Source organism: Cebus imitator, unplaced genomic scaffold (genome assembly GCF_001604975.1).
Source record: "Cebus imitator isolate Cc_AM_T3 unplaced genomic scaffold, Cebus_imitator-1.0 Scaffold0, whole genome shotgun sequence".
Taxonomy (NCBI): domain Eukaryota; kingdom Metazoa; phylum Chordata; class Mammalia; order Primates; family Cebidae; genus Cebus; species Cebus imitator.
The window spans coordinates 7,643,605-7,653,863 of record NW_016107315.1 but is presented as its reverse complement, the minus strand read 5'-3'; the positions used below and the strand labels follow the sequence as shown (position 1 = coordinate 7,653,863).

General features: G+C 39.7%; 1 protein-coding gene across 1 annotated transcript in view; it reads right to left on the bottom strand.

Annotated features, from left to right (window-relative positions):
* Positions 1 to 5,588: 5,588 nt before the first annotated feature.
* The window catches only part of LRRC2 (leucine rich repeat containing 2), a 48,927-nt gene continuing 44,256 nt past the window's right edge, over positions 5,589 to 10,259 (bottom strand). The window contains exon 9 of the mRNA XM_017521676.2: positions 5,589 to 8,587. Within this exon, the coding sequence (XP_017377165.1) occupies positions 8,538 to 8,587 (50 nt within the window). The 3' untranslated portion in view covers positions 5,589 to 8,537. The remainder of the gene's footprint in view (positions 8,588 to 10,259) is intronic.

Here is a 10,259-nt window from a genome sequence, read left to right as displayed (position 1 = left end):
ACCTCTTCGGGAAACACCCTCATAGACACACCCAGAAATAACATTTCACCAGCTATAATACCTGGATATCTCTTAGACCTGTCAAGTTGTGGCCTAAAATTAACTATTCACACCTTCCTAGACTTGGCTTCCCAGCATAAGTCTCACTAAGTCCTAAGCATGTGTTTCATCTCCTCAGACTTACCAAGAGAAAAAGAACTGGCTGGTGCTTTCACAATTTTTAATTTTTGCTCTTTTTTTCAGGGTTTCCCAGGCTATTCTGCTTGGAAATATTCCCATATATATTTTAGAATCAACCTGACAAAAAAAGAAAGAAATTTAAAGGAAGACAAGAAAGCCTGTGGGTATTTTACTGTGATCCCATTACATTTTATAGATTAATTTAGAAAAAGTTGGAATCTGTATCATGCTAAATCTTCCTATCCAAGAACATGGTATATCATTCCCTGTGTAAAAGTGTTTTGTGTTTTTCATATGTTTTTTAAAGTCTTCCATATATAGGTTTTGTATACATGTTATCAGGAATATTTTGTATTACCAATTGGTTTCTCTCTCTCTCTCATTATATCCTCTAGTTGTTATTGCTATGTGTAAAGGCCTTTGGTTTCCATATATTATTTTATATGCCACTATCCTCCTGACTTCTATTATTTTTTGTAGTAATGTTTCAGCTGATTCTCTTGGGTTTCCCAGGTAAGCAATTACAGCACCTGCAAAATGTGGGGTTTTACCTCCTTGTTAACTTTGATATCTCTGTTTTCTTCCTCTTTTCTAATTGTGGAGTAGTAGTGGGGATTTTACAGGAGATGTGTCCAAATTTTCCTCATTAGGTACAACGTTGGCTTTGAAAATACTCATCAATTTATATTTCATTGAGTATTTTAAAACCAAGAGTAGGCATTCAAGACCATTAAAAGAAAATGTAAAGTCCATAAACAGATAAACAGACTTATATGCAAATTTAATATACAATGAAGGCATCCTCTCAAATCTGTGCAGAAAGAGTAGACAGACTTTTTAACAAGTATTTTTAGGATAACTAAATAGGCCTATGGTAAAAGATAAAATTAGAACCATTCCTCAAGCCATAGACCAGGATAAATTTCAAACAAAGTCGAGATTTAAATGGAAATAATAAAACTTTATCAGTACTAGGAAAAAATGGGTGAATTCCTCTGTGAAGTGGTTCAATGATGCCCACGTCCTAATCCCAGAACCTGTGAACACGTGACCTTACATGGCACAGGGGACTTTAGATGTGATTAAGGTTAAGGACCTTGAGATAGGAAGAGTATCCTTGATCATCCAGGTGGGCTTAGTATAATCACACGAGTCCTTAAAGCGGAGAATCTTTCCTGGCTTTTGTCAGAAACCTGTGACTACGGAAGAGTTGGAGAGATGCAATGTTGCTGGCTTTGAAGATGAAGGAAGGAGGCCAGGAGCACAGAAGAATGGGGTTGCCTGCGGAGGCTGGGAAGGACAAGAAAACAGATTTTCTCTAACAGCCTCTAGAAAGGAACACAGACCTGCCTTGCCTTTAGCCCAGCGAGAATATGTTTGGACTTCTGACCCACAGAATTGTACGAGAATACGTCTGTGTTATTTTAAGCCATTGAATTTGTGGTTCTATTACAGCAGCAATAGGGGATTCATACCTCTTAAGTTTCCCTGCCTGCAAAGAAAGGGACCGTCTCACAGCCCCATCCTAAGTCACAATCTAAGCTTCTGACTGCCCTTTCCTAAATTCTTATTCAGTAAGAGTGTTGGAAATAGTGGCAAAGGTCAGGGAATCAAAGGGGGAACTCCCAAACCCACCCCCAAAATGCAGATGGGAAGAACAGCAAGCTGGATTGAGGACTTTTGGTTCAGCAAATTGCACTTGGACAAAAAAGAAATATCTGGTTACTAGACACTTCAGGGAGAGAAGTGAGAACTTTAGAAGATTAACATAATCCTCTGTGAAGGAGTGTGATTTTAATTTATCAGATTAAATTACAAAATATGCAGCCTGCCAGGTGTCTACTTTCAGCCCCAAGAAATGTGGCTTCTGCAAGGTTCTGATTACCTCCGTTGTCATGCCACCTTAGTCACAGTGTTATCTAATGATTATACCATCCTCTCTTCCATAATGAGAGGATTTTCAAAGTAAAATTGGCCAAGATGAAGAGGAGAAATCTGTCCTAAAATATTGTCACTTGGCTCACTGGAGAGTTGAAACTTAACACAAGGTTTCAGAGAGCTTTGGTGCACACAGAATGTGTTTGTAGGCCAGGTTTGACATCTGATTTCACAAAAGTAAGAAAATGCAATTTTTAAAAATTGTGGTAAAAAACTCATAAATCATGAACTATTTTTAACTGCACAGTTCCGTCATGTAAGAAGATTCACACTGTTGTGAAACAGTTCCCCAGAACTTTTTAATCTTGCAGAACTAAAACTCCACACCCATTAACAAACAACTCCCTATTTCCTTGCCTCCGAGCCCCTGCAACAACCCGATTCTACTTTTCTGTTTCTATAAATCTGACTACATTAGATACTGCGAATAAGTGCAATCACACAGCATTTGTCTTTTTGTGACTGGCTTATTTCATTTAACTTAACATCCTCAGGGTTCACCCATGTTGTGGTCTGTGTCAGGATTTATCTCCTTATTAAGGCTGAATAATTCTCCACATGCTGTTTATCCATTCATCCACTGAGCCACTGATAAACCTTTGTTTTGCTTCCACTTCTTGGCTATTATGAATTGTGCTGCTATTAACATGAGTGTGCAAATATCCCTCGTTGAGACCCCCCCTTTTTTTTATTTTACTTTAAGTGAGACCCTTCTTTCAATCCTTTTGGGTATATACCCAGAAGTGGGATTTCTGGATCATATGGTAGTTCTATTTTTAATTTTTTTGAGGAACTATCATCGTTTTCCACAGTGATAACATCATTTTACAATCACACCAACAGAGCACAAGGGTTTCGATTTCTCTACATCCTCCAAACACTTCTTATTTTCTGCTCTTGTTTTCTTTTATCATAGCCATACGTATGGGTATAAAGTGATATCTTGTCATTTTGATTTGCCTTTCTAGAAAATGCTATTTTATGATGCACATTCACACTTCCAAGGTAATATCACAAACAATATTTATATATCATAGCACCAATTAAATAAGAAAAACAAAATAGACAATAATTTTTTAAATTAGGATGATAAAATAAAGAAATGGAAATTAGATTATTTGTGAGCTCACTGAAGGCTACAGCCAAGACCTTTAATCTCAAGAAAGAATTGGAAATCCCTTCAAAATCCTAAGAAATGCTATTATGTGGTCAAAACTGACTTTGATGACAGATCTTGCCACTGACACAGTGTGGGAGAAGCTGGAAGATGAGATACTAGAAAAACATGTCCTCCTTATTCATTAGGAGGACCAAAATAACGACAGGAGAAATTAGAATCAAGTAAATATTTTAAAGAAAAGAGAAATGAGTAAGATCTGTGAATTTTAAAAACAGGTAATTTTTCAAAAAGAAAATTATATAGAATTGCACATTCGTAATACCAATAAAATATTGTTCATGTAACTTTGGAAAATGGAAGAAGAAAATAAATACATCTGTAATAAACTTGTTTTAGATGTCAGTGGGATTCTCTAGTGGAGCTGCCTTGTAGAGGAGAAACCAGAAACAGGTGCCAATATTAAAGGCCAGATCTGACGTAAGAAACGTAAGTCATCTATGTACCAAAGCCAAATCCTCATTTTAAAAAGGATTAATACCCTCAGTACAGTTATAAAGCACTAAATCTTGGCTCAAATATAGAACGGTCTTTGGATGAAAACACAATCCATTCTGAGCTGGTTGAATATATACCTTAGTAAGTAACAGGATTGGATATCCACTTTCCCAATCTTTCCCTTTTAAAGTTTAAAAAACTGACTGTTTTGTGAATGTCTGCTTTAATGACCCAGATAAACACCAGCCAAGCCTTTGGAAGGAGGCTTCTCTAAGCCAGAACAACAGTTGAGAAACTTGCTGGGTCTTTCTACAGAAAAGTGAGAAAGTGAGAAGGAACCATCTCCTACCAAATCCAGTTATTAAAATTAAAATGACCTTTTGTCTCTTTCTGTAAAAAAAAAAAAACACTGTTGGATTCTTCCACAATTCAAACTGGGAGGAATATGGCAGTAAGGATTTAATTCACTACTTTATAGCTTACTAGCTCCATGATCCATCACACCCCAAACAAGGAAACATGTGGTGGGGAGGGTGGTTAGAACCATCAAGAAATTTAAAAGCAATTCTGGTGGAAATAAAATTAAAACTAAAGTCAAAAAACCAGATGCGAGTCTTGCTATTAATTAAAATGCCTACTCAAGGATTCCACCTAAGCATCTTTCTCCCTTCACTTCTGATGGGCTTCATTACATTCTATCCCGAAATATGGCACCTTGGCATTTGAGAAACTGCTGAAGCAGGAAGGTCTCTCTAACTTTCCTCTCAACCTTCACCCTTGAAGTAGGCCGTAATTCTCTGACCTTCCTCCCTGCAGCTGGTCGTAAGATACTCCTTCCAGAGGTGTCCCGCCTGTATCTGAAGGTTAGAAACCTCCTGACCCTCAAAGACACAGGGGACTCCAGGAAGAGTTTGAACTGACAGGTCTTGGTAAGTTTGCTCTAGGGTATTTCTATTAGATCATACCCTGTTGTCCTCCAATCATATTTTTCCAAAACTATCCACTTAATCATCAAATTAGTATTTAAAAAATGTACAAGTTGGCCAAGCACAGTGGCTCACGCCTGTAATCCCAGCAATTTGGGAGGCCAAAGCAGGCAGATCACTTGAGGTCAGCCTGGCCAAATGCTGAAACCCTATCTCGACTAAAACTACAAAAATTAGCCAGGCATGGTGGTGCACACCTGTAATCCCAGCTACTCGGGAGGCTGAGGTGAGAGAATCACTTCAGCCTGAGAGGTGGAGGTTACATTGAGCCAAGATTACACCACTGCACTCCAGTCTGTGCAACAGAGCGAGACTCTGTCTTAAACACACACACACACACACACACACACTTGCCTGTTTCTTTGGGTCTTCATTTTCGAAGGTCCCATATTGCATAGAACTTATATCAACCATATTTATATGTCATTTTCACTTATTAATCCATCTTTTATTATAAGATTCTCAGCCATGAACCTAGCAACAGATGAGGAAAAAAAAATCTTTTCCCTTCTACACTTCCAACATATCAAAAATAGGTTTAATAAGCTTTTAGAACCAGGAGATTTTTCTTCTAAGAATATTTTACTCTTTCACTCATATTACTTTAATATTCATACATATATTCTGCCAAGTAAATTAACTTTTCCAAATTATGTATCAGTCTATATGTATCATGTCAAATTTTGAAATCTCTATATTTCCACTAAGATACATATTTTACTTTGGAATCTTTCTGCACATTTATATGAATAAGTTAAATATCTCTATAAACATATGCAAATAATATATTTGTTTTGGGTTATGATGTAACAAAATAATTATATACCAACGCAGTATTTTATTTATTCATATGTGATACTGAAACAAGGTTTTTACACAAAAAACTGGTTTTATTAAAATAAAATTTACATAAATTATGAACAGTCAATTTGTGTGAAAGCCCCTCTTCAGACATATTTTCCACTTAGCTATATGTAACATATACCTTAGCATGAAATAAAATTCCAAAATCATTCAAGTAGTACAACTAATCAACTTGAATTGTATTTTTAGTGTCAAGAAGAAACGTAACTGTTTAAGATTCAGTGGAAGTGACTTCTCATTTCCCTACTCTTTTCACCTCTTAACCTACTTCTCAGGGTTTGCTTCTAAGCAGAGGCAGTCCTCCACCGAAACACTAGCGTGGGGTTTCAGAGCGCTCTGCCTGTTTTACACATGCTGAGGATAAAATGTTTTGACTTACGAGTAAGCCCATCAAGACAAATATTGGGGTGTCAATAATAACCCTTTTAAAAATGCCTGGTTCTTCAGATAGAGAAAATAAAAATCACCCTTCATTTCTACACCAGATTAACTTTCAAAAATCAAAAAACTGGCTGGGCCTGTTCTGCGGTATGGTAGCCACATGTGTGTAGGGTCCGCTAGATTTCCTTATTTTTGTCTCTGTCCTGACCAAGAAACACACGGTGCCTCGACCCAGCCAGCTGATGGTTTCCTCTGCAGATCTGAACCCCAGCCCGGTCCTTGAACATTCCCAGGCACTGATGAAGGTGTTTAGGTTGTTGCTGGAAACACTGAAAGATCAACTGTGCTGCTAAACATGTAGAAGCCAGCCCAGCCCCCACCCAAATTCCTTACAACCTCATGTGAACTCCGTCACCCAACCCCCTCACTAGGGACATGCCCAGGTAGAACATCCCTTGTCTCACTGCCCACCATGAGGACGCTGCAGCCCACACTGTACCTAAGTTCCCCTCATAAACGCTTTGGACTGATCACCCTGCCATTTGGTGCTTCTTCCTTTAGAATCGCCAACTGGCCCCACCTTGGGACGGTTTGGAGCACTCTCTCACGGGAATTCCCCATCAGGTCCAACCCAAGGTCGTGACTCCAGCCTTGGGCTGGACCTGATGGAACAATCTGACTGTTTAAATTTAATCGAATTGAAAGATTGGTTCTTCAGTCACATCAGTCACGGTTCAAGTGCTCAAGAACCACATGTCTGGTGTTTGCCACCTTGCACAACACAAGTACAGAACATTTCCATCACTGCAGAAAGCTCCACTGGATGGTACTGGGCTGGACCCCAGAGGAGAGGATTCATGTAAAAATATGCCGCTATATGCATATCTTCCTTCTTAGTCATAAAAGCTGCTTGGTTTTCTTAGTTGTTATTATTGTTGTTGTTTGTTTTGTTTTTGAGGCAGGGTCTCATTCTGTCACCCAGGCTGGAGGGCAGTGGTACAATCACAGCCCACTGCAGCCTCAATCTCCTGGACTCAGGTGATTTTCCCACCTCAGCCTCCTGAGTAGCTGGGACCACAAGTGGGTGCCACCACACCTGGCTATTTTTTTGTATTTTTTGTGGAGATGAGGTTTTGTCACAATGCCCAGGCTGGTCTTAAACTCCTGGGCTCAAACAGTCCGCCTGCCTCGACCTCCCAAAGTGCTGGGTTTATGGGTGCGAGCCACTGTAACCTGCCAAAGTTGTTTGTTTAAGCTTATTTTCAACACCATCAGCCACAATCTGTGCATTTTAGCCCAACTGAGCGGCATAAAAATAAGAGATTGTGTATAATTTCTCCAAATCATGTGATGCCACATAAGAGCCTGAATGAATCTCACCTTTGCCAAATCAAACACGGTCCCATGGGCTCCCTCCGCACTGAAGCATCTTTGCTATGGGCGGAGTCGTCCTGTGGTACCCACAAGGAAGCCTTGCTAGGAACTCCTTGTCAGTGCGGACTGGTCATCTCCGTTACCCTATGTGGCCATCTTGGAGGAAGGGACTCTGAGAGCATTGCCTCTGCCCTTTACTGAGGTGTGTCCCACAACCGCCAAGGTGACCACTCAGGTCAGGATGGCCATCCATGCAGGCCATTCAAGACTTCCCATGAACAGCCGGTCCCACACTTCCTTAACTAGAGCTCCCCACACGCCATCTGACTGTCTCACGCAGACATTCCAGCCTTTCTTTCTATCTTCAAGGCCCAGCTTGTACCTAACAAGTCTCTCCTGAGAGTCTGCACTTGACAAAATCTAACTTAAAACATATGGAAATAGTAGTTTATATAAACTCAAGAAAGATTATTATCAGTAAAAGAAATAAACTCTTTGAAAATAACAAAATAAACTCTCATCTGATTAGTCCAACATAAATGCTCTTTTCACAATCCCTTTATCTTTTATTTTTTTGAGATGGAGTTCTGGCTCCGTTGCCCAGGCTGGAGTGCAGTGGCACAATCTTGGCTCACTGCAACCTCTGCCTCCTGGGTTCAAGAGATTCTCCTGCCTCAGCCTCCTGAGTAGCTGAGAATACAGGAGCACGCTACCATGCCTGGCTAATTTTTGTATTTTTAGTAGTGACAGGATTTCGCCATGTTGGCCCAGCTGGTCTGGAACTCCTGGTCTCAGGTAATCCGCCCACCTCGGCCTCCTAAAGTGCTAGAATTACAGGTGTGAGGCTCCACGCCCGGCCCCTTTATCTTTTGATTCCTGAAAACAATGCACTCAACTTCAATATTTGGTCTTTCAGTTATAGTTCTTAAAAATAAGACATTTTAAAACATACTAAATGTGCATTACTTGGAAATAAGTGTATGCAAATGAACCTGGAAATATCGATATATAAACCAATTTTTCAGTTCTCCAGTCCATAGAGGGAGGTATTCATGTACTTGACATTTGAAAACCATTTTTCTTAGCAACTATGATAGTGGTTTCTAGACTGTGTCCTCAAGCACAAACCACGGTGACATGACCGTAACAAAGATTTACAGCTCCAGAGAAGAGTGAGATTTGCAGTCTTCTGATAGATATCAAAGTTGAAGGCTAAAAGACACTTTAGTGGTATAGCTGGGAACAGATTCTGTAACAAAAAGAAAAAAATATGCTCAATCCTTCACCACTTTATTATAAAATCTAACCACATGCTACAGCCTATGCCAATACACACATTATTGCCACTTCATGTTTTAAGTCTGGAGATACTGTATAGGTGATACATAATGCATTTTTCACCATTAGGTCACCCATCACAAATGCGTAGTCAAGCTTTTTTGCTGTTGTTGCCCAGGCTGGAGTGCAGTGGCGCAATCTCGGCTCACCGCAACCTCCACCTCCCGGGTTCAAGCGATTCTCCTGCCTCGGCCTCCCAAGTAGCTGGGATTACAGGTGCCTGCCACTATGCCCAGCTAATTTTTGTATTTTTAGTCGAGATAGTGTTTCTCCATGTTGGTCAGGTTGGTCTCACACTCCCGACCTCAGGTGATCCGCCCGCCTCGGCTTCCCAAAGTGCTGGGATTACAAGTGTGAGTCACCACGCCTGGCCTATTTTGATTTTAAAAGCTAATTATTATTGCTGGCCACATAGATCTAAAACTTAACACCAATTTTCTTTCTTTCTTGTAGTTTTACATAGTAGCACGACAATACAACTGCGAATAAATTGAGTAAAATAGAACACTAAAGGTTCTCAAAGAGGAAAATCATACAACCCAAAGATAAATTTTGACCCATAAATGGTTCTGTTATTTCAGTTTCACATTTATAATAAATTTCTAATTTATTTCATATTAGTTCAGCATTCAAAATTAGGGATATCCAAACAGATTGAAAGTAACCATATAGAAATTTTAGTTTCGCTGAAGAACATTTTAATTTGCCCAATAAATGAACTTTTCATCATTTCTGACTATCTGAATCTGACTAATCATCTTCAGACCTCTGCTGGTGAGGGAGGGGCATGCTTACGCATGCATTTTCTGGGGGTGACCGAGGGGGCCTGTCCATAGATGCTCATCTTCAGAGGCCCAGGACCAGTCCTGATTCCTCGCTAAGTTCACACGCGGGACAACATCTCTCTTGCAGCCAGGTCTGCACCTAGCTCATCAAAGAACTGAAAAATTAAGGGATAACTCTCAAGCATCCACACCCAGAAAGGAGGCAATGATTAGAAGACCAAAGACTGACGTATGCCTTTTTCCTGGGGATGCCACCTTGTGATGGAAGGAAGAGCCTAAGGCTTCCAGAACATCATTAGGATCTCTTCACTCTTTTGGAAACAGCTGCCAGAATCTGGCACTGGGAAAAAGACTTCCCACCCTTTCCAGAGGTACTTGACCCCCTCGCCCCTCTGTATTCTCACCACCCTATGGAAACCAAAACTAAATGCATCTTTGCACGAATCGGCCATCCTGTGTCTGCTCTTTTGCGATTTTTACGTAAGTGTTCTTGATTTATGTGAGATAACTTTTTCAAAATATGAATTTAAATGGATTTGAAATGTAATCTTATTTTTCTAGTAACTTAGGATACTATTTTGTCAATATTGGTTAGTTAATAATTCACATATGGTTAGCTATGCAACCCTCATATTTTAAGTGCACATTTCCCAGACTCTCTGTCAAACAGTGGATGATTCATTGAGCATTCAAATGGACTAGGACAATTTGATATTTTAAGGAAATGTATCATTTGGAGTGTTTTGGAGGATAAACAGAAAAATAATTTACACAGTAACATGGCTGGGCATGGTGGCT